The sequence below is a fragment of the Cyanistes caeruleus genome, chromosome 1, assembly GCF_971803275.1.
Source record: "Cyanistes caeruleus chromosome 1, bCyaCae1.hap1.1, whole genome shotgun sequence".
Lineage (NCBI taxonomy): Eukaryota > Metazoa > Chordata > Aves > Passeriformes > Paridae > Cyanistes > Cyanistes caeruleus.
Genome location: NC_141701.1, coordinates 49250951 through 49275540, shown reverse-complemented (window position 1 = coordinate 49275540; position 24590 = coordinate 49250951). Strand labels below are relative to the sequence as shown.

The window sequence follows — 24590 nt, the reverse complement described above, 5'->3', positions numbered from 1 at the left end:
ATTTGGATTTACATTGTTGGAATATTTCTGCATTTGTTGTTGTTTGAACTTCCCCAGGAACATCCCAAATAATAGGTTAGTAACACTCCAGACTAGCAAAGAGCATGAGAAAGACGTGATGACGAGATTCCAGATACTTTCCAGCTTTTGGATGGAACGCAGGTGTCAGGACACAAAGGCATGCTGTCACTGATGACCTGTGCCAGGATGGGGCTGCTGTGCTGCATGCATTTCTCCAGATACGACAGCGATCCTAGAAACAAGCGATCCAAAGATAGTCCTTAGGTCAGCGCTGAAACGGATCCTCGCTCTGGAGGGTAGGGACAGCACCTCTCTGACATCCCATAGTTGCTGAGCTAGTGCAACAAGCTGCCTTCATGTTGTCGAATGCTTCAGTCATCTGATCACTGTGCCGTAAGGATGGGTTTATTTGCTTAAATAAAGAGCAGAAACAAGTGTAAAATGTGCATTACCTTTATCTCCAGCATCAGAGTGGGGAAGAAAAGGTAGCAGGCAAACATCCCCTGGCAGCACTTGACGCATTGTCCTCTTTGGAGGTTTCTTGTGCAGCCTCAGGTCTTTTGGCTTCATTTGACCTCTGCATTTATAGCCTTAGAACAGGGTAAGTAGGTCATGTAAAATAAATCACTGCTTTTCAGTAGTGCTTCATTGGGCATTATAGATCACTGTAGATGTAAGACTATTTAATGTGTGCATGAGCCTATGAAAACAGTTTTTCATCATAAGCCTTAATCTGGTGTGGAGCTTGGAGACTGTTATTATATGAACCCCGAGGGAGAAAAGATTAGGTTCCAAGATTTTGGCTGCAAAATGCTAAGGCTAAGTCATCAGAATTTTAAGCTGTTCAGTGACCAAAGTTATTTTTGGAAGTGAATTATTGATGACACATCCCCACAGCCCTTTGCACGCAACCTCAGCTGTCACATTCCTCCCTGCCTAGCTACAAAACGCATCTGATGCTCTTATATGGTCTCTTGGCTGGGGCTGTTGGCCTTGTAGCCTCTCAGCAGTTCAGAGGTTTGTGCCCACTTGCAGGTTAACTGGTCTCCTACAATAAAAAAAAACAAAACAGGGAAATCGGAATTTGGAAGGTTGTCATTGCACTCACACATCCTTGGATATTCTTTCTCAGTAACACATCTTCCTGAGTAGGTATTTTTACATCAGTACAATTCTGTCTCACCCTTTATGCAGAGGGAGCATCCAAGACTGACAAGGAACAAAACATTTACACCCTGCATTTCAGCTGGCTGTTCAGAAAGCAAGAGCAGCAGTATAGAATGTTTTTGAAGTGGACAATTTCCTCTCAAGGAGGATGGATACGTGGTTCTCTTTTATGTAGCTCATATTTAAGATTTTAAAAATCACTACTTCCAGCAACAAAAATCCAGCTGGCACACCTGCCACTTAGTGTAACATATATAACATTTACAGAGAAAAGAGGATCAGGAAAAGAGGGGTTTAGGGATCCAGATCCTAACAAAAGTTCAAAAGCTGAATCAAAAGGAAAAAATAATCAGTATCTTACATCTGTCCTTCAAGCTTGCATGTATGCACACAGTACTGAATTGCACAGAGGTGACAAAATCAGCCTAAAGAAGTGACAGCATAATGTGTTCTCCAGCCTAATGTTACATAGCAACATTTCAACAAGAGTTTCCTAAATCTCCATCCACACTTGTCTTTGTCACATGGGTGCTGCTGGTGAAAACTTCCATGCATACTTGTAAACTACTTCCTAGAACCTTGCAGGTGTCACATGGAGAAATAACTCAGCAGCCAGTACTGAAGAGCACCAAGATAGGTAAAAAGCAAACTTTAAAAAAAAGGAGCAGCTGTGGCAACCTGAAGAAGTGTAGAACATAATGTGGGTAGTAGAAAAACTGAGGCTAAGTTTGTTAGCAGATAAAACAAAACTGGAAGAAGAATGGTTGAAAACTCAATTTTAATTAAGCCCGTAACTGGAAAAAAACACCCTGGAATAAAAAATAAAAAAATAGTCCAAGTATGCCAAGTGAGTATACTTTGTCAAGTTATTTACAAAGCTGAAGCCAGAATATCTTCTGGAGTTGCCATATAGGACCACAAGCAAGATTAAATAACCAAGCCTTCATGGTATCACACATGAAAGAAGACAAACCCTTACAGGATAAGCTGTCAGAGCCTTTACAGTCCTCTGTGCTATATTCCTACTCCTTGGGGTCTTAATTTGTGTGATATAGCTGAGGGCAAGCTTTCTGGATAAGAGGTCATTATTTTAACAGATAAATACATAGGCAAAATAAATTCTCCTCCTGCTTTCTAACTTGGAGTAGCCAAGAGAAGGAGGCACAGTTCTGAATGACTGACTGTGCTTGGTTAAAAGCCATCTTACCAATATAACTGAGGAATATGTATGATATCTTAAAAAGTGAGAGCAACTTCAGCACCTATAGGGTTTTACCAGGTTAATTGTTAGAATGACTTGGCTCACATTCTCAAATGAATTAGCTGTAGAAAAATAAAGCTTCATGTAAGTTTTCTGGCCATGTACTGCTGTTAATTAGTACCAACACAGATTCCTTTGAACAAGCTTCCTTCAGCAGGAGGGAAAAAATATGCCTAATACCATCGTACTTAGCAAAGAAGAATACACACTTTGACATGAAAGTACTGCTAGAAAACCCATCAGTATTAAAAGGAAGCAAAAGCTGGGTATAGTAACTGCTTAAGAATTAGATGTTCTCTGCTGGCCATGAGGCAATTGTAACAGTCCTCCTTAACCATTTCTTTGGTAAACTACTTCCACAGTAGTCAGATCCCACTTCAAAAACCTGAGATCAAAGACTTCTGCAGCTACATTTTCAAAGATGCCAGCAGATGCTGCTAGGAGCATTTCAGAACCCTGTGCCACTGAACAAAACACTACGAAAATGAGTTTTCTAGCTTGACTTGCAACTGCAAGAAAAATACAATGAACACACCTGCATTTGTAAATGCATAATAGAAATGTCATTCTTCACAAAAGATTTTGAGGTAATTTATCTATATAGCAATCTTTATTTCAAAATGGCAATTATTACAAAAATGTAAAAATCCAGCTAAACCAGAAACATTGAGATTATTTTCCTGGACTATCAACTCCAGGGAATGTTTGTCCTGTAGCCTTTTCCTCAAAATATTTTCCCCGCTTCCAGTCTGATTACAGGTGCAAATGTGCCTAAATGGCCTGGAATAGATAAATATATTGAAAAAAGACAAAAAGCTTTGAAGGTAAATGCATGCAACAAGTTCTATCAGGAAGAAACGGTTAAAAATAAACATAAATGTAGAGATAATTGGCAGGTATCCAGGGATTTGCTCAGTCATCCTTGTCTTTTGCTCCATGTTTCAGGATGCGCGTGAATTCGATGTAGTTGAAATTGCCCTTCTTGTCGATGGGGGCCTCTCTGTAAAGCTCATCCACCTCTTCATCCGTGAACCTGTCTCCCATGGTGGTCAGCAGCTCCCGCAGGTAGTCTTCTTGGATGAACCCTGGAGTACAGTGTAGGAGGACAGGAGTTTTTCCATTTATCTGCTAATACATGGCTGATCATCTCTTTGAGTTCTTTCCCTAAATTAAAGATACCTACAGTCTTTGTCTGCCAAATTAAAACAATGTCATTAAAGCCAAATAAAATTGCCAAATAATTACAAGGATTAAATCAAATTGGGCATTTAGCTTGAAAAGTCTGACTACTTCAAATAAAGACCATTATATGCTTTGCCAGTGGTGGTCCAAAGAATACAAAAAATTATCAGTATTCATATTGGACATCCTTCTCAACAGCAGGGCTACACTCCCAATAGCACCAAGAACCTTCTAACAACTCAGTATTTTAAAAATCACAAAGCAGATCAGTTTACCTTGAGCATTGCTATTGAAAAATCACAAAAAAAAAAGGCATGGAACTTGCCTATTAACATTCAACAAGTGCATGAAACATGGGAAAGTTTACAACATCTCATATTGACCTTAAATTGGTGGTAAAACTCAGATTTACCAGACTGGTTGCAAAGAATAAATTTTTGGAATGATTTATTAAAAAAGTAGGCTTGTATAATTTATGATTGCCTCCATCATCACTCCTGTGAGTTACACAAGAATTTGCTTGCATTCATTTTCTTCTCCTTTTAGTGCAGCTTAACAGAAGGAAGGTGGATAAAAATTGCTGACAGAAAACAAGTTCTTCATAAAAGCACAGCAGCTTTGAATACAATGATTCCCCCCCATAAAAGCGGCCCCAAAGGTGAATTTTAAGTAAGGAATAAATTAAGACCCTGGTTTCTGATCAACATCTTTTATACTTTCTTCTGTCTTGAACAACAGAACAAACTGCCAGAAATTTTAGATTTCTACAGAGACTAAAAAGGCAAATTTAGCACATGAGGATACAGGCATGATTTTCAGTTTGCAGAAATTAAAATTTTCAAAGTTAAAACCATGAACTCTTACTGCTTCTGGGAACACAAGTATTTATTGTTACAGAAGTAACAATAAAAAATTTCAAAAATAAATATATTTTTAAAATATTATAAATAAAATAGAAGAAGAAGTAATACATGTACACTGTTGCTTCACCCACGTACCTGTTGCTTCTTCATCAAAGCAAGCAAAAGCATTCCTGATTACATCCTCCGGGTCGGTGCCATTTAACTTCTCACCAAACATGGTGAGAAACATCGTGAAGTTGATGGGGCCCGGAGCCTCATTCATCATGGCATCCAGGTATTCATCTGTTGGATTCTTTCCTACAAACAAAGGGATTCATACTTGGTTTAGCTGAAAACTAAATTACTGAAATAGTAAGGTCAATACAAACTGGGTGTTAAAACAAACGGAGTGTGACAGTGAGACACCACACCTCCCATATCCCAAACTCTCAGCATTTTGAATTTTGCAGCACAAATTTGCCTGGCAAGCACGAACAGCAAAGGCACATTACCAAGGGAGGCGAGCATGTCGTGCAAGTCCTCTTTGTCAATGAAGCCATCCCTGTTCTGGTCGATCATGTTAAAGGCCTCCTTGAATTCCTGGATCTGCGACTGATCAAACATCGCAAATACATTGGAAGTGGCGCGCTGAGGGCGCTTCTTGGTGGTCTTTGTCTTTGCCCTTTTGCTAGACATGGTGGCTGTTGGTTCTAAGGAGACAGAAACACATCCAAGATTTAGCCTTATCAAATCACACTGCAAGTGTATGGGTAGTATGGGTAGTTTCATGTTATTGGCATATACCCCAAAGTACGCATTTATTTCCATATCTCCTGCTCCATTTTCTTTCAGACTTCACTTCCTATTCAAGCATAAAGCCTTGGAGGATTCAGAGACCAGCACTGCAGGCCAATAGCAGGCTACATTAAAAAACCCAAATCAAATCATAGCTCTTGAAATTAAACTCACACAGTGCTTGTATTGCTGATTCAATACTCCACCTGCATCTTCCACAAATTAAGATGACTACATATTTGGGACTTGGGAGGCACTGTTGACATTGAAGGATATGTGCTGCTAAACTATCACAGTAGTTAAATAGATCAGACAGTATGCTAAACTAACATTTTGGAGGGGAAAAAATGTATTTTAGGCTCTGAATAGCATTTTGTTAGACTACCTGCTGTTAAGAGAGAGAGAGCACCGAGTTAGTTCAAAAGCTCTACAGTGCTATTCCCTTACACAGTGCAACTACTACACAACACATGCAAATGTCAGCATACTCTTTTTAAAATTAATTAAAGGCATAATAGCTACAAAAATGTGGAGACCATTTCTTTTAAACTACCAATCCTTAGAAATATTTATATATTTTTATAAATTTTCAAGTATCACAGGTATACCAATGTCATTGTTTCCCTTGAAGCTGTCAAATGAAGAAATAAATGGTAGATTATTATATATTATAACACTAATAGATTCAGGGTAGAAATGAAACTTTTAAATTAACTATATCTCTTTATCTGGGAAAATACATGTAGTGTTCCAATTAAATGTATGACAGCACAAACTCAAAAAGCTGAGTCATTCACTGAAAGGCAAACACAAAGCCGCCAAGACTGCTTTTGGATCAGAAGTTAGACCCTTTTTAATGCTGTTTCCAAAAGTCTCATAATCTCTGCTTGCATTAGCTAAAACTAAAGTGTAATTCATACTGCCATAATCCTTCATAATACTCAAATGAAGTGCTATGCAAATAAGATTCCTTCCATCCTTGACTCTGAATTTTACAGAAAGCACCTATAGCAAGTGTTTGCTCAAAGAAGAAAGATTTAAGCTTATATTCTGAAATTTATATTAAGTATTAATTTTATAACTTAGAAACAAATTATCTGGTCAGAAATGCAATGCTAATCAGAGTCATAGCACAGTGTTAACTCTTTCTGAGATAGTTTGCTCAAAGACGGAATATTTTCTGTTAGACTCCTGAAAAACAAGACTGAAGTCACTAACTGGGATTCATCCTTAAAAAAAAAAAGGGAGTAAAATTACACAAAGTAACTCCCTTATACAAGCAACCCACTATGCAGGCAAAAAGCAGTTATTTTTTGGGGTTTTTTAAACTAAAAGGAAAGACATTTTACCTTGCTTTGTATTAGATACCTGACAGGGTGTACCAAGCATCTGGATCATAAAAGGAAATTCCATGGTTACGTCCTTCTCAGTCTGTCCACACAGACAGCTACTGATTTCCCCTGCTCATTCCACACTTTTAAATCCTACGTGCATCTACAACGTTCTTCTGACGTACAAAACAAACCATTATGTCCCGAACTAAAAATAGCCTGTGAAATGCAACTGCGCATCGCTCAACAACGCAGACGTTCTCTTCATTGCACTCACTAACCACGAGCTAACTGAGATGTCTGGCCTCCACAACACTGCAACAAATAAATGTGAACTCCTGACTTAGAGATATTTATGTAGACAGCTGACAACAAAGGTAGTTTGCTTTCAAGCTGCAGCCAAGGGTTGTGCATAACTTTGGTGGTTTTCTTACTGCTGTAAAAACCCTCAGGCAAGCTCTCATTTAACTCTGGATTATTGATTAGAAGTTCCAAAACTACTCAGAATAGAACCAAACACTATCTTCTAATAACTACTCTCTGAAATAATGCAATTTTCAGGATATGGCTCATTCAATATAAACAAAAAAGTTTACTCTGCACATGCTGATACTGACCAAATTGATTTTTGCCTTTTTACTTCTATATATCTCCATATTCTTTACATATATATTTGCAGCTCTGTATTCTATTATTGTATTCATAGCTAGCATTTTACCTACTCAATTAGAAAGACAAAATACATTCCCTAGAAGCTCCTAGGCCTGGGGATCCAAGCTTAGATTCTTTGGGAACCCAGATCAAAACAGCTTCCCAACTTTTTCATAAACAAAGTTTAGTTCCTATCTAAAGGTGAAGGGGTTCAGAAAAGGGTAGAGCCAGAGGGGGAATTACCTCATCACCTATGTCTCTAATTGGAGATTCTTGTCAGTTATGCTAATTTGCTGAACATATAAAATTGTATGCATTTGTTACAGTACGCATCTTCAGTGCTTTTTTTAATCCAGCATGTTGTGCACCATAAGGATCCTTATAAAGGTAATCCCTTTTTATCACCTGTGTCTGGCTTGTAATTTTAGGATCAGTGAAAAGTGCTGCAAAGACAGTGTTCTCAGCAAGTTACTACCTGTAATTCCCTCACCTACAATTCAATCCTAAGCAAGAGGAGCTAACAAAAGCAGACAGTCAGCACATTCTTTTTAATTCTGTTGAGAAGATGATCTATCAGAGTACATTTTGCTAGAAAAAATTTAAGAAGTGCCAATGCTTGCATTACTATTTTCTAAGTTTCTCTGAACCAGGCTTGAGAACTCATCCAGTCCAAAAGAGCTGTCAACCTAGCTACAGAGAAACATCAGATCTCACAGTACTGCAGTGCCCTTCAGCACAGGTTTGGTGTAGCTGTGCCTGAAACACTGGACTCAGCTCCAGGAATCTCTGTGAGAAAGAGGGTGGTACAATTTGGAATATGTTCAGAAAACCAAAGTCATCAATCCAGTTAGCCAAAGAGATCAATTTATGATTTAAAAGTTCCAAAACTGTTTGCACTTTGTGTTATCCAACAAAAACACCCACACCTAATCAAATGCTTTTGTAACTGAAATAGGGTTAGTATAGGCTGCAAGTAGAATTTCAGTAGATAAAAAGTGGGAATACTTCACATTAGATAGTGCAAGTCATGACATGCAGGTTTAGTCCCTGTTGTTTAATACTATGCTGCACTGAATGGTCTGGGTCCTGTTTTGGAAGCTGTCCAAGAAACTTCAAATGTAAAACTTTATCTACCTGTGAGACACATCATAAGGTATTTCTGAAAATGTCACCTTCCTTCAGGAAGATTTTCACATATTAAAAAAATAATAAATAGATAGTAGCAGCACTCTGCTGCTCTGTGCTGCCCGTACTGTCATTTGTTAAGTCACAGTGGGTATCAAACCACAAAAATACAGTCATCTTGTGGTCCCTTCCTCTGGGAAAGTGATAAACCCTTGGAGAAAAAAAACCCAAGCAACTAAAAATTCTGAGCCAAGCAATAAGCTGTGAAAATTTACAGCCCACTAACTGTGGCGCAGGTTGGACCTGTTCAGAGGCAGTGATCAAAAGTTATGCTTTAGAAAACACTCCCATGTTTCAAAACTATTTATATTGTAATAATTGAAAAATCTATTACTGAAGAAACCAAACTACCACACAAGAAATCCCCAAACGCATAGCCAAGAAAGTCTCTACATGAACTTAGATAGAACATCAAACTCAAAAGTCAACCTTAAAGCTAAATCCCAAATTCTGTCCACGTACTCAATTATAGCATCACATACAGTCACACATCCATCACAATCTGGGTGGCAACAGGAAGAGATAAGAGCAATGTGCTCTCCAGCAGATCTGCGTCAAGGCTCAATAAAGAACAGATTACACTTTATAAAAGCAAGCTAGCAAAAACCAAACCCTACACTGTCCCACCCAGTCTTAAAAGCCACTTTAACACACTCATCCCTAGTAAGTTTCCTAAAACCCTTGTACAGGAGTCACACTTGCCTCAAAATCCAGCGCCAGTGAGTCAACACAGTTTGTCTGCAAAAGAGAAAATAAGGCTCAGAAGTCATCTTATGCTGTCTCAAACCACCTGAAAATAGGGTGTAGCCAAATGGGGATCGGACTCTTCTCCCAATCAACAAGCAACAGGATGAGACGACAGTCTGAAACTGTGCCAAGTTTAGGCTGGCCATTAGGAAGAACTTCTTCACAGAATGGGTGGTTAGACAATGGAATGGGCTGCCCAGGGAGGTGGTGGAGTCACCGTCCCTGGAGGTGTTTAAGTGAAGACCGGGTGTGGCACTCAGTGCCATGGTCTAGCTCCCATGGTGGTCGGTCACAGGGTGACAGGCTGGACTCGATCATCTCGGAGGTCTTTTCTAACCTAATTGATTCTGGGGTTCTGAAAGCCGGGGAACTGCACGCAGTCCCCTGTGCGGCTATGGTTACTCCAAATGGTGAGCAGGAAGCGACAGACCCAGTCCCACTACCTCACCTCTTCGGCCGCAGCAGCTCCCAGCCCTGCCCCTCCCATGCTCTGACAAAGACCATGAAACACCCGCAGGGGCTCGATGTAGCCGGGAGGCTGCCGAGCCCTTCCGACACGGAGACAAACAGCACCTTTTAACACCGGTTTCCTGAAATGATGCTCAGGGAGCTCGTCCCCGCGGGCATCGTCCCCGTGGCGTCCCGCCCTGCCAGGCTCACAGGGCGGGGTCGCGGGGCCCGGAGCCGGGGTCTCCCCCAGCTCCAGCCCTAGAGCGGATCCTCATCAAGAACAGCAGCATCGAGCCGAGGCCCGAGGGGAGCTGCGCCCGCGGCGGGCGACGCTGCAAGCGACCCCGGCTCCGCAAGCGACCCCCGGCCCGGCACCGCCCCACCCTGACCGGCCGCCTGCCCCGCGGGCAGCGGGCGAAGCCCCCCGACTCACCTGGCGGCGGGGGACAGCACCGGCGGGGAGCGGCTGGAGCGACACTTCCGGAGAGCGGAGCGGCCGCCGCCCCGCCGGGCAGGAAGGAAGCTGTGGGCGAGACCATCCGCGCAGGAAGGGGAGGTGGCGGCTTGGCCCATCGCTTCGGCGGTCAGATGACACGAACCGTGTCGGGGACAGGACCGGGAGCGCCCCGCGTGTTTCACGTTCTTTTCCTGGAGTCTCTGCCTTCCTTGAAGGAGAAGGTCAGAACTACGAGCTCAGCCCCTCCACCCTGTGTGCGTGTCCTCCCCCCTCCCCCGGCGACGCGTTGGTGCAGCGCGGTGTGGTCACCGCATTCCAAGGGCGAGGGGCGGAGGGAGTCGCGCGCCTGCCCTTGTAAGGCAACGGCGGGAGTTTCCTGCTCGCGCCGGTGGGCGGGGCCTCTCCCTCTCGCCCCGCCCCTCCCTCTCCGGCCCGGGGCGGGGGCTGCGCGGCCCTGCCGCCTGCCAGCGCTGCTCCGGCCTCCTGCTCCGCCGGCCCCAGGGGCTCCGCCGGAACAACGCGGCCCCTTCTCGGCTGCTTGTGACTGCCGGGGGGGAGCCGGTAACACGGAGCAGCAGGATGGGTCAGGTTGGGAGGGACCGCAGTGGGTCATCTGGTGCAGCCTCTCCGCTCAAGCACATAGCACACGATTGCATCCAGACGGTGATGTCCTCATCATCCAGTGAGGGAGACTCCGGACCCTCTCTGGCTGTGGTCATCCACACAGTGAAGAAGTTCTTCCTCATATTCAGTGACACTTCTGTACATCTTACTGCTTGGCACCACCGAGAAGAGCCTGGCTCCATCCTCTTAACCTTCCCTTCAAATACTTAATTTAAAAGGCCCCCTCTCAATCATCTCTCCTCGAGGCTGAACAGGCCCAGCTGCCTCAGCCTTTCCTCTAAGAGAGATGCTCTAGTCGTTTGATCGACTCTGCAGCTCTGAACAGCCCAACACGTGGTATGGCACTGTCCTGCATGCTCAGCAGGTGCTAGTGTGTCTGGAAGATTGACAGATGATCACAGGATATCCTGACTTGGAAGGGACCTGCAGAAGTCATGAAAGTCCAGCTCCTGGCGCTGCACAGGATACCCCAAGGATCGCACCTTGTGCCTGAAAGCATTATCCAAACACTCCTTGAACTCTGTCAGGCTGGTGCTGTGACCGCTTCCCGGGGGGAACCTGTTCCAGTTCCCAACCATCCTCTGGAAGAAGAGCCTTTTCCTAGTAAATAATACTGGTTTTAAGCTGAGATGAAGAGGAGTATCCTCTTCATCCAAAAAACATCATCCAAAAAATGGTGACCACAGCTCAAAGAAACAAACAGCATCATTTAATAAATAGGTATCACAGCCACTGCCTATGTGGCCTAATTTATAACTTTGCATGTAGTTCTACTTACTTGATTTTTACAGAGTTTGCAACTGTATATATAAAGTCACATAGTCTGTGAAAGCAGTAAGAGATTACACATATTTCTGATTTTTTTGAGGGAAATAACTGATTGTCCAGGAGGTGTGCACCCTGCCATGGGATCCCCTGGCAGAGAGCACACCTCTGGGGGAACACTGACTCTGCTCATTAAGTGCTATAAAAGAAGTAAGAGTAAAGAGTAAAAGAAGCCCCTTGCGGTTTTCCCCATCCCTGCTACTGCTGGCAGTATTTTTTACCTATAGGGAATTGTGGTGGTTGCTGTCACATCTCCCACCTTTCCCTGGGCACTGGTAGGATGCTGCAGGCTGCCTAATTGGGATGAGCCTGTTGTGTGATAACAGGCAGTTCCTGACCCTGAACACGTGAGTTTCTGTTGCAGAGTAGCTCCAACATGGATGCTGAGACAGGCTTTCCTCTCATGATCCAGAAATGGGTCACTCCTCCAGCTGCGTACAAAACCCATGCATGCTCTGCATCTCTTTTTCCATCTTTGTTTCTTACGTTTCTTACGAGTCCATGGCTTCCACAGCTGGAGTCAGTGGTGAAATTGATACATTATTTATCCAAGTTAGCCTTGATACGAGCAGAAATCATAATATTTATTTATTTAGAAGTATTTTCTATCCAACAATTAAATAAATAATACAATGACAATGATTTTCTAATGTTTTCCTTCAAAAATCAGTACAGCACTGACTCAATGTTCTTTTTTATGACCTATACTAAAATAATATTTTGGCTTATGTGAAATTGGAAAAATGGAAATAACAAGCAAAGCCTAAAATGTCAGTAAAGAATATTTAGGAAGACCTGTCAGAATAATCCTTCATACTTGGGATCTGTGTCTGGAGAGTCCTGGATATGAGCAGCTGTCGGGTTTAATATTTAACATAATGAGTAATACTTAAAATATTGACTAACCACAGAGGACTTTGGCCTGCACTCTAAATCACCATAGTTGATTAACCTTTTACAATTTTTTTTTCTGAATAATTTCTTAGTGGGAAAGGGTGAGCAAGCTTTTATTTTGAGAAGTAGGGAGAAACTGACTCAGTAGATTTCAGGAATCTTTAAGAAATACAGAAGTAATATTGGCTTGTGAAGAGCAATCCTGTTTCCACAAAAAGATAATTACCCAGTTCCAAAAAATTACAGGAGTCATTTGTTGCATTCTTCTCATTAAACCTCCTTCTACTGTATAAAAGTTCCATGAGTTTACTTTACAGATAGTGAAACTGAAACACAAGTGAGGTAGACCACCATAAATGCTAAAGATGAGGTTTGGGAATGTAAAGGTACTGTCAATAAGTTAGGTCGTTTTGGAGTCTGCTTCCAACAGGACTTGGAAGTTTTGTACTGTGAGTTTCCATTATTTGCACACCTAAGTAATTTTAGAATCTGCCTTAAAGTGGCTTACCTGCTTCTTCCTCAGAGGCCAGAGGTCCCTAAAGAAAGAAGTATTTCAAGGCTGCTTTTAAACTCAGTCTTGACTATATCCAGACTTAGGCTAATCGTTTTGGGTTGGTGACTCCTTTGTTTTTGTGGGTAGTCTCACTGCAATAAATAAAGTATTAATGGAGCCACCAGGCTCCTCTCTTGCCTGGCAGGCATTCTGCCCAGCTCTGTGGTGGTGTGTCTGGAGAAGGATCAGCTGTCCCAGGTGCTCCTGGCCTCTGCCATCTCTGCATTTTGCACCTTCCATGTCTTTTCATGCTCTGTCATTACTAGGCTCTCCACTGCTGTGTTCTATACACTGCTTAGGAACTCAACACCTTACTCTGCATGTGGGTTGTTATTTCCCACATACATCAAATACCATTTCCCTCCATGGAAATGACAATAAAGTAATTCAGGCTGGCAGGAGAAGCCTAAAGTAAATAGATCAATTTATCAAGCAGAGTCTGCAGCCGCCAAAATCCTGGCTATGTGGGTATAAAGAGCCATGATATCACATCTCTTCTTCAGTGTGTCTCCTCTGTGAGGATGCACTTTACTGGGAGAAGGATCCTTTAGTGAACTGCATACTTGTACAAATCCCCAGACAACACAGTGGGACCTAGGGTATTCAAAGAACAAAAAAGCAAAGCACCATATTCAAATAAATGATTTACCTACTCTAACCATAAGTCATATTTAGCAATTCGTTGAATGCTTTCCAAATGATTTGTTTTTGCAAGAAGTGAAATTATTACCAAAATAATTAAACAGAGCAACTCCAGCTCATTCTGGCTGGGGAAAGTAGGAGCCACATCATGGGCCTGGTGGTGCCGTTCTTAAGGCATTCATTCCTAGGGTGGGAATTTGTCCCTGTACCTCAGTGATGTACCCATGTGCCCGTAAGAAGCCAGGGGTGCTGTTACTTGCACCGCAAGCCGCCTGCTTACAGATTCTGGGGAGACTGAGCATGATTCCCTCACCTCGATTTCGGATTCCCACCGTGACCTGGACACGCCTGTGTCGCTGCACAGCGCTGGGAGCCGGGGTTCGGGCTTCGGGAGCCGGGAGCCGGTCCCGTACCGCCTGTCACCAGCAAGGGGAGCTCCGCATTTGGGTGGGAGCCGGGAGACAGCAGGAGAGGGGCCACGCTGTGGAATGGCATCAGATCGCTGCGGGGCTGAGTCCTGCTCTGGGCTGCGAAAGGAAGGGGAAAGACCCCACAAGGGCTGCGTGCTCTGGGGTGACGCTTGGGGCATTTCTGAGCTCCGCAAATAGTAGAATAGAATTACTGAATTATAGGATGATATGGGTTGGAAGGCACCTTTAAAGTTAATAGTCTAGTTCTTGGCTCCTGCCATGTGCAGGGACACCTCCTACTAGATCAGGCTGCTCAAACCCGTGTCCAGCCTGGCCTTGAACACTTGCAGGGATGGGGCATCCACAAATTCTCTGGGCAGCCTGTTCTGGTGCCTCACCACCCCTACAGGAAAGAATTTCTTCCTAATATTATCTTTTTTTCCTTCCTGATATTATCTTTGGGGTTTTTTTTCTTCCTAATATTATCTCTTATCTTCCTATTACCTTCCTATCCTTATCTGCCCTCTTTCAGTTTGAAGACATCTCCCCTTTTCCTATCACCACATGGCCATGCAAAAACGTCCTCTCCAGCTCTCTCTTCCCCCTCTAGGAACTGGAAGGCTGCTATAAGTTGTCCTCAGAGCCTTCTCCAGGCTGAACAAAGGGGAGGTCTGCAGTCCTCAGATCACTTTTGAGGACCTCTGGATCTGCCCCAGCCTGTCCTTGGCCTTCCTGATATCATAGAGCATTGCCAGTAGCAAGCAATGCCTGCCTCTACCAAGGGAAATTGCTTGATATTTTACGAAGTGAGGGCCTGCCTTGTTATAGCTGCCCCTCTTTGTTCTGCTTCACTGCTGTTAATTGCTTTTTCCCAGTCACTGGAAACTTTAGAGAAGTACCCCCAAGCTCTGGTTGCTTCAGAAGCTTTCCTGTGAGCTGGGTGTATCACAGACGTTAAAACTTTATGAAACCTGACTTTGCAGTTTCACATGTGATGAAACCCTGAGCAGTCTCTCTGGTTTCGGTACAGGCTGGGAATCAGTGTGTTCATTTTATGGAAAGCTCACATATTATTTTTCTAGTCTGGAAAGCATTTTGTTCCAGTCACAGCTACAAATGCAATAATAGTGATCAACAACACCTATAGCAAATATGTTTTCCATTTGTACAACAAAATTAATCTCCTTATTTGCAGCAGAGAAACATTCTGTGTGTGATGAGCCAGAGCTAAGCTACTACTTGAGTGAGGTTTGAAAATCTTCCGCTGGATCTAGACTGAATTTAGAAGGAATTTTTGAATAAATATGAATTAAATCAAATATACAAGTGCTTAGAAGGTATATGAAAACAAATATTCTAAAGTAGGTCAAGAGCTAAAAAAGAAAATCAGCTTTGGAATGTGTTTCTTTCAGACCTGGAAGGCAGTGGAGAACTCATAGTTTATGAGCTTTTTTGGGGAGAATTGATGAAATGAGCTCAGGACAGCAGTGAAAAAACAAATGAATCACAATGGAAAAATGAGCTAATTAACACAGGAAATTAAACTGAGCTTCACAAAGTTCTGATACACCTTCCTTCTCTAGCCATGCTTCCTGGTTCAAGTATGCCTGGATATCCCTTAGGAACATGTTCATTTTTATGTTAATGTTTAGAACATTGCTCCTTTGCTCCTTTGTGTAGCAAAGGAAAAGTAATTGAGGACTGCAAACATCAGTGAAAGGCATAAATTCTTTTAAAATCAAGTATTTGGAATTCTTCTTATCTATATATCTCTCCCATTATATGAATATTACCTAACTGCTTTGCATGCACCTAATACTCCTCTGACTCCCTTTTGCCATCTATGGAAGGATTTATGATTTTATTCTGTTGATGAGCTGGGAAGACATCTCAAAAATCTTGGTTTAGAGAGAAAGATTTTGTGCTTTTTAAAATGAAATCTCAGTTTTAAAAGAAAAGTATTAACACTCTGGGCATTTTACACATTGAAGCAGCCTTGAGACCAGAAACCAGATGGTAATGTGAAATGGCATGTGTAACTTGACTCAACTTCTTATCTGGGGATAGGGGGAGCAAAATAATTTTCCAAATGCTCCATACAAAACTGTAATCTGACCCACAGCTTTGTGATAATAATGAAAAGTAGCTGATTGCAAATGATAGGGGAAATTAAAAAAAAAAAAAAAGCATTTTTCAGTCTCTCTAGATACTCCCATTTTAAAGGTAGGCTCCTTGTGTCTTATATCAGAATAGCTGCTGACAGATCGTGCTCCCCTGTGGCTGCACCCCAGAAAGGCTTCCTTGGGATATCTGATAGATGTAATAAAATCCCTTTTTTCCCATTTTCCTCCCCTTGTAACAGTATCAAGGAAGGAAAAGGGCAAGCTCTCACTTTTCTGACTGGAATTTCTGAAGCCCTTGTCCAGCCTCCTCCCACCAGATCCTGCTTGTCCAGCCCTCCCTGCTTTCTCTGGAATTGCTGTAGGGGAGAACACGGGACCCTGGCATCCTTGCTGCAGGTTTGGTTTCCCATGCTCCTGCACCTCCTGGAAGGTTGCCCCCTTTGCTAGGACAGAAAGCCCATGAACAGGGCCAGATGCTGCTCACTCGAGCTTTTCCAGCAGCCAGGCTTCTTCCTCTCTTCATGAGCAACCTGACAGCAAAAGAAAACCCTAACTGCTCCACCAGGAATTTCTGGAGCTGATCAGCAGCTGTTTTTAAGCCTCTAGCAGTCATTATGCAGCTGCACTTGGTCATGAGTCCCTGCTGGCATGAGCAGAAGGAAGGGACAGATTCCCTCTATTTACCCTGCCAGCTAGTGTAACAGCCTCTGGAGAACTCTAATGAAACAGTACGAATTTACAGATGAGTAAGCAGGAAATCAGCCCTTCTTCAGGAAACCAGTAATACATTTTTCAGGATTGTACTCAAACATGCTCCCAGATGCTGGCCAAGGATTCAACTATCTCTGCACCATGGGTGTCAGAGCAGCACACACCCTTCCCCTCCAAAACCTGAAACACTGGACTTTTTCATTCATAGGAAATGTCAAGTACTGTGGTGCACTTAAAAAGGTAACATTATTTTGTACAAGCAAAATGAGAGAATTCAGATATCAGCTGAAAAAAAATTCCGTAGTGTATTTTATTTATTTATGACACTTCAGACTTGCAGAAGTAATGAGAAATACATGTGTTAAAAGTTTCAAGGTGTCTTTGGCTGGTTTGATGAAAATTGTTTCTCCATGTATGTAAAAAAGTACAATAAAATACTAGTAAAATCTTTAAAAATATATGTTTCTGGTCCCAGTTTATTGCCACTTCTCCCTGATGTGGAAATCACAAGCCTTTTTCACAAAATCCCATTGGAATCTGGAGCTCTCAAGAAGTTCAGCCTCCTCAAGCAAAGTATCCTAAAACTTTAATACATAAAATGACAGAATCTGAAAATATGCTTCAACTATCCAATTTGATCTCTCCCAGGTAGCTAACTTTAATTTTCTTTGGGCTTTGGCCAGAGGAAAAGTGATGAGGAAAAGTGATGTTTAAATAAATGGATTTTTTGCAACAGAAGTGAGGCTAAACTTCAAAAAACTGCCAGGAGGTGATAAACGGACATCAGATGATCTCCATTTGGACCACCTCATAGAAAATAAGACCCATCTAGTAAACAAATGCTTCCCCTATGTTTTTGCATGTGGCTATAAATAGTAAACAAAGATATGCCTCATATATTTTGCTATGCACACTTAGTCCTTGGGTTGGTATCAGCTTTTTGAGACAGTGAATCACATGAACTCCAGGCTCCACATGCTTTTAACTTTATCTAATAACTCTGAATGTTGTGGGTCCATATCTCTGTTCTAATTATTCCTACGAAGATTATGCTGTTATCTATAGGAATATTTTTAATCCAAAGTGTGTGTATCTGTAGAGATGATAATTCTAGAGGCTATCTCCCTGGCACTGCTTTTCTCTTGGTGAAGGTTAGGAATCATATCCTTTGGGTTTAGCAGTGTCATGGGCTGTGCAGAGCAGCACCTCTTGTGATAAAGAGATTGCACTGCCATTATGCTAGCAGGCATTTTAAGATCATGTGCTGTGTGTGCCTACCCCTAAGGAATGCAGACCTCTGTGTGAAGCTTTTTGAAGATTGAATAACTCATCTAACCCAGTTCAACACACAGAGAATGGATGCTGGAGGAACCATGGCTACAAGCAGCTCAGAAACAGAAAATTCCTCTGCAAAGGAGACTTTTCTGCTCCACTGTCAGCTTGCTACTAGCAACTGTGAGATCACCTAGTAAGAACACATGTTGGCAAGGGTTTTTATAATACATTTTTCAGAACAATTTAGAGTCATGGAAAGGTAAAGCTCAAGACATCGGTATCACTGTGTCTTCTTGAACTGGAACAGCTAATGTTAATCACAGGATTGTTTGTGTTTTAGGACACTAGAACCAAAGACATTTTGTGACAAAAGCATGGAATTATTAATGCTGGACCCCAGGCAGGTTTCAAGTGGCTGCCACCTTTACAAGCTGAGCAGAAGAAACCCGAGCAAAGGTTGAGAGCACTAGTTCTCCAGTTATTGCAGAGAATTAGGGTGCAACATCTTCCTTAGCCAGCAAAGTCAATACTGGCACTTCATAGGGGTGGTACCTGCTCTACTGAGCAAACTCTGAGAGAAAACATTTTCAAAATTAGACATAGGCATGCTGCAGCAAAATTATCAGGACTAAAAAACCTTAAACACCAAATAATTTGGCAATGTGCTTTGGAAACAGATCTGTATTCATTGTACTACAGGGAAAGTAGAAGCCAATTACAAAAGAAAATACAAAAGCAATTATGCAGCAGGATTTTAATATTAGGAAATTTGACTCAGATGACTAGAGTCTGAAACACATTTCCAGAACTATATTCTCTGCTCAGTCTTGCACATATTTGGTTCTTACATTGTATGCCCTTGTTGCTGCACCTCCATGGGCAAACTGAAAAGCCAGGGATCACAGAGTATAACCCCTTCTGTGCCCAGACTGGTGCCAGTGCCAGACCATTCCTTGAGACTATTCAGATTTCTCAGCCCTCCATCTGCTTGCCCAAGTTGGAACAATGGTGAATGAACCTTTAGCTTCCCGTGGACTTTAAGTCCACAATAATTAAAAGGTATCTGTTAATTAAGTGTATGTGTAGCTCACCCAGTGAGTGCAGTTCCTAAACACCCTGAGTACTACATCTGGAGCAGTAACACCCTGATATGCAGGTCTTTGTTCCTTGAATTATTTTGGGATTTTCAAGATACGTTTTTCCTAGGCAATTGCTTTTCCTAAGTAAAATTATTTGAATTGCAAAATCTATTTGTTATTACAAGCTTGTGTTAAGAAGTTGTGCTGAGAAGGGATTGAAACGAGAGAGCTTTGTGAATTGTACAGCTGGTTTCAGCTCATTACTTTAAAATTATTTTCAGTGAAATAATATTATGCTTGTATATGACACCTAGAAAGAAAAGCTAAAAACAAATAAAACATTAGCATGTTTGCTAGAGATTGTGAATATCAATATTGCTTTCAGCAGTTTTCACTGATCTATGCAAATAACCATGTGGTTGATTAGGTAGTCTGAGCTTGCAATCAGAATACTGAACTATGATCCATTAGTTGTACATATAATTCAGAGATGCAGTGCTCTGAAAATTAATGTTCTTCAGGAATTTGAGTGAACAGATAGAATTTTTAAAAAGCCTGCTTTTGCAACAGCTCCACATTTTCACAGTGTGCAATATCTGTCCAGCTCAGTGCTTTCAGTGTTGAATAAGGCAAATACAGCTTGCCTGTCTCTAATATTGATGAGTGTTATCAGTGACTTTTCCTTGTCACTGCCCAGTGTGAAGAAGCTCATCTTCTTTCTTGTGGAGCATTAAACTTCTCAAACCACTTCAGCGTCATATGAAGCTCTTTCAGAACCTTTGGAAAGATAAATTCCTTCTTCTCAGACCCACAACCTTTATCTGGATATGTAGCTAAAGACTTAACCGTGGTTCTGGACATCATATTTGTGATCATATCAAATGATTGTAACTCTGTGAGCCCTCATGTCAATCTAGCAGTGATGTAGCTCAAACCCTTCCATGAGGTATGTCCAGAGATCATACAGATGTCAAGATATGCCTTCTTAGGAAAAGCCTCCCCCTTGGTGACAGCACACTTGGTGACTGTGAGGAAACCTGTTCTCCTCAGCAGCTTTCACCAGCTGCATTCCTTCAATGCTGCCAGCCCATTGACTTCAGCTCTGTCCCAATTTTCCAGGGCAAGGCAAAGTTTGAAAAGCAGGATGTAGGGACATAAGAATGGGAGATGGAAAATTAAGCAAGTTGATTGCAATGTCAAAATACCCTTTAAATCTTTAGAGCCTGTCACTGCCAAGAATCAGCCCTTGAATTGAAGGAAAGCTTTGCAAACCACAGTTAGACACTGGACACTTGTGCAACGGAGCAAAATAGTTTTGCTTTGTGTCATTGATAAACTACTGGCTCCAGAGCTGGGTTTGATTTAACAGTTCTGAAACAGTAAAGAGAATAGTAAAATACAGCTGAAACTGCACTGCTTAAACTTCAGATATTTTTAAAACCAATCTGTCATCAGACCTCCAAATGATCTGTTGTTACTCTTCCACAACTTTCAGAGTGCTGACAGGTAACCTGTGGACACTGGAGTATCAGGAGGAGCTTAAACACCAGATTGTACAGCCACAAACATGTCACATTTTTTTAAAAAGACAAATGAAAAATCAAAGTAGGATTCTGGAGGAGAGCCCCCAAACATGTGAGGATGAGGATGATACTCCTGTCTCTCAGTTACACAAGGCAAGGGCTAGCACAGGTGATTGCTCAGGGAGGTTGTGCACTCTCCATTGATAGAAGTTCCCAAGCCCCAACTCAACAAATCTGTGAACAGTCTCACAGTTGACCCTGCTTTCAACTGAAGGGTCAACAAGAGACCACCTAGTTCCCTTCAAACCTGAATTATTTTGTGATTCTTGTGATTCTCATTGTAGATCCAGGTTGCCTTTTAGATGTGCTGTACTGTCTGTTGATAGTAATTACTAGAAATTGTTAGCTGGCCTAGCAGTATGAAAATGAAGATGTAAAACAGTATGCAAATTTCTACAAATGAAAGGCTATTTAAACAGAAATAATGGCAAATAGAGTGATGACAGTATAATGATGGGACACTTGTTCTCTGTCACCAGCAATCCTGTCTGTGAAAATATATAGCAAATTTCTGAAGTATTTCACTTACACAGAGGCTTAATTGCTTAATCATTTTCTCAAAGGGATTTTTTCTGCTGAAGATCAGTAATGACTTTCTGGGCAACTGAAAATTGTTCCAAGTGCATAAATGAAATCAAATAAAATTAATAACCACCCTTTTATTTTACTTCAGACATTCTAACAAGAGTAGCTTAAAGGATTGGTCTTATACTGCTGCACACAATGCACACTCATTGGAGAGAAGTGTGACTATAAACCACAGCTGAAGTACAGTTAGATTTGGAAATTCTGCTGGTCTTGCATTGTTTGAAATATAATTCCCTGTGGCGTAAAGAAAATTTAGGAATCCGTGCTTTGTACAGTCAAGCAAGATCATTTGAAGAGCAAAACACTCTCAGAAAAGAAAAGGAGACCAAAAAGAGAAAAAATGAATAGAAGAATATGGAATACAAGATCAAACATTACATAGAAGAGAAGAAAGATGAACCAAAACCTGATACTTATGCCATGGGTACCATGCAGCTGTGGTAGTTACAGACTGGGAAATCTCCCAGACTCCTATGGTTTGTAAAGGGAGCAGTACCAAATTACCTAGCTGGCCAGCAAAGTGGGGATGTTTTGCCACAAACATTTAGTGAAGGTTTTCCTTGGAAACCAGAAAAGAACAGGAAGTTAATCACATTCTCAAGGTTCATTTTTTTAATGTGGAGGATGTTTTTGTCTCAGCCTACTTTCAGTGCTTGACATTTATTCTATGATCTTTGAGACCCTCCAGCAGGGTTTTTCCAGTTCACATTTACTTAATACTTTAGAAGAGACAGTGGCTGCAAGAACAGGACCCACAGGCATGAAGAAAAGTCGTTTTTCCTTTTGCAAACCATTATATTGCAGATGTGTTTCTGTTAAAATTCCACATGAAATTCTTTGTCTGTTAGACTGATTCTTTGATGGCTTTGAAGAAAGGACTATTTGTTTAAAATAAATTTAACTTTTATTTGCAGTCTCCCTGTCTTTCTCTCAATACAGTAAGAAAATAATTTATTACGGGGAAAAATCAAAAAAAATTTTCTTTAAATATTTATAACATGGCTAAAAAACCCAACTAAACAAACAATTTTTCTGTCAAATGGGAAGGGATCCAATTTAAAATGTGTAAAGAAAGACATTCAGCTGAGAAGGCCATGACAGGTACTGCATAGAAAAGTTGTGACACAAGAAAATGAGACCTGATGAAAAATGCAAGGTTATAAGTAAAAGTTAAATACACTAATGTTTAAAATATAAAACAATTGGAAGATATGAGATACAATATCTTAATTCCTTTGAAAGCACACCAGGATGTTTTTGACAAATTACTTCAGACAGGAAGCTTGAATCTTGTATCTCTGCAGCTCCCACAGCTCTGCTATGATTTATGCAAAGCAACAGTAATCATCACCAGTCAGGGAAAAAAGAGAGTGAGAGAATGTTTTCCCCTCTTGATTTGCATATTCTGAATAAATTTCTGTTACATATGCCTGTCAAGATTACAAGTGCATGTGAAAATCTTTGCGCAGTTTTAGCAGAGATCAAGTAGTGACAAAGTGTGGAAGAGATTCAAAGTAGCTGGTGTGAAACAGTGCAAAGACTTTTAATAGAATGATTTTTAGGTCAACTGGGCAGCGATTTGTTTTCAACATCCATTTCAAAAGACTAAATCAAGTGTCAAATGAAAAGTACTGTAGATGAGAAGCTGAGTATGTAGAACAGGCCAGGCTGTACACTCAGCAGTGCTACAGCCTCTGCTTTGCACACCAAAATGGTCCTTGTATCACTTGTTTCTGCCATATTATGTAATATCTCAGCCTTTTAAGTTCTTATGTAAGGTCTCAGAAACTAAGTTGCTGCGATAGAATCATGGAATGGCTTGGGCTGGAAGAGGTCTTAGAGATCATCGCATTCCAACAGCCTTGCCATGGGCAGGGACAGCTTTCCACTAGACCAGGTTACTCAAAGTCCCATCCAACCTGGTCTTGAGCACTCCCAGGGATGGGGCAGCCACAACTTCTCTGTTCAAGCTGTGCTTGCTTCTCTGAGCAAACTGTTCTGGTGCCTCACCACCCTCGTAGTGAAGAATTTCTCCATAATTCCCAAATTAAACCTGCCATCTTTCACTATAAAGCCATTTCCCCTTGTCCTGTCAGTATAAGCCCTGGTAAAAAGTTCCTAAGCTAAGTTGTAGACCCCCTATAGGTACTAGAAGGCTGCTCTAAGGTCTCCCCAGCACCTCCTCCAGGCTGAACAACCCCAGCTTTCTCAGACTGTCTTCATAGGAAAGGTGCTCCTGCCCTCTCATCATCTTTGTGGCCCTGCTCTGTACTTGATCCATTGTGTCCATGTCATTCTTATATTTGAGGCCTCAGAGCTGGATGCAGCAAGTCTCAGCAGAGCAGAGAATATTAACTATACACACACACACACACACACATATATATATATGTAACCACATAAGACATGCCAAATATCATGGTTATTTTTTCTGTGCCTTTTTTTCTCAAATACTAGTGAGCAACAGCAGATGAAGTGCGGTGTTTTGAATTGAAAAGTTGTAGATGGAAAGTAAGCAAGGAGAGGAGAGTTTTTAAAAATAGCACAGGAGTGAGGGAGCAGGTGATCAATGTGCCTCCACATCAAATTATGTGGTCATGCTCTTTATTGTGAGAAGTACTAGAAATACAAACAAAACCAAAATAAATAATTAGATACAAGGACAGAGTTGAGGCTGTGTAAGCACAGCCTTGACTTAATAGTGCCCTATGTGCTTCGTAAGTGTTTTCATTAGGAGGCTTGGCTTTCTCATTATGCCCATTATGCCTCATTTTGTAGCATCATCTGGGTTTTAACAGAGCCTCGATGACATCAAGCTCTTGTGCTGAAAAACAATTAATATTATGCCAACACAGACATTGTCTAGAGTTGTATCTGGTGGAAATTTAAATTAACTTGCTCATTTGGACTAGCTATATAGTGCCAAGATCAGAGCTGGCTGAAAATCTCACCCCAAGCTGATTAGCTCAGTAAATCGCAGGCGGAAAAATGCTGTGCTGAGCTTTGTATTGCCAGAGCTACACCAGAGCTGGATTTAGTTAATTAAATCTCTCATGGATAAGTCTGTTATACCTGTTATCACAGAAAAAAAGGTGCTCTGCTTTCTAAGGTTGCTTGAGTAGGCAGAGGAGGATATTTTAATAGCTGACAGTCACCCCCTCACCTGACCCTTCCCTGCCCTGTAAGTTGCTCTT

General features: G+C 41.6%; 1 protein-coding gene across 4 annotated transcripts; it reads right to left on the bottom strand.

Moving 5' to 3' along the window:
- Positions 1–1949: 1949 nt before the first annotated feature.
- On the bottom strand, positions 1950–12168 carry LOC111923992 (myosin regulatory light chain 2, smooth muscle minor isoform). Of its 4 annotated transcripts, XM_086891590.1 has the most exons (5): positions 10066–10441; positions 9138–9173; positions 4986–5183; positions 4630–4791; positions 1950–3534 (listed from the first exon to the last, which is right to left on the bottom strand). In XM_086891590.1, exons 3-5 carry the CDS (start codon positions 5167–5169, stop codon positions 3362–3364), a joined length of 519 nt encoding a protein of 172 aa, XP_086747716.1. In that variant the 5' UTR covers positions 5170–5183; positions 9138–9173; positions 10066–10441; the 3' UTR covers positions 1950–3361. The 4 variants fall into 4 exon arrangements, with proteins under 4 accessions (XP_086747716.1, XP_086747698.1, XP_086747707.1 ...); XM_086891572.1 differs by lacking the exon at positions 9138–9173 and having other exon boundaries at positions 10066–12168; XM_086891581.1 differs by lacking the exons at positions 9138–9173; positions 10066–10441 and adding an exon at positions 6618–6803.
- Positions 12169–24590: the final 12422 nt, after the last annotated feature.

Coding starts and splice junctions, on each gene's coding strand:
- LOC111923992 (XM_086891572.1), bottom strand. CDS start 10,171: ATGGTCTCGCCCACAGCTTCCTTCCTGCCCGGCGGGGCGGCGGCCGCT. Junction 5,184..10,065: donor GTGCTGTCCCCCGCCGCCAG/GTGAGTCGGGGG, acceptor CTGTCTCCTTAG/AACCAACAGCCACCATGTCT. Junction 3,535..4,629: donor CTTTGATGAAGAAGCAACAG/GTACGTGGGTGA, acceptor ACTGTACTCCAG/GGTTCATCCAAGAAGACTAC.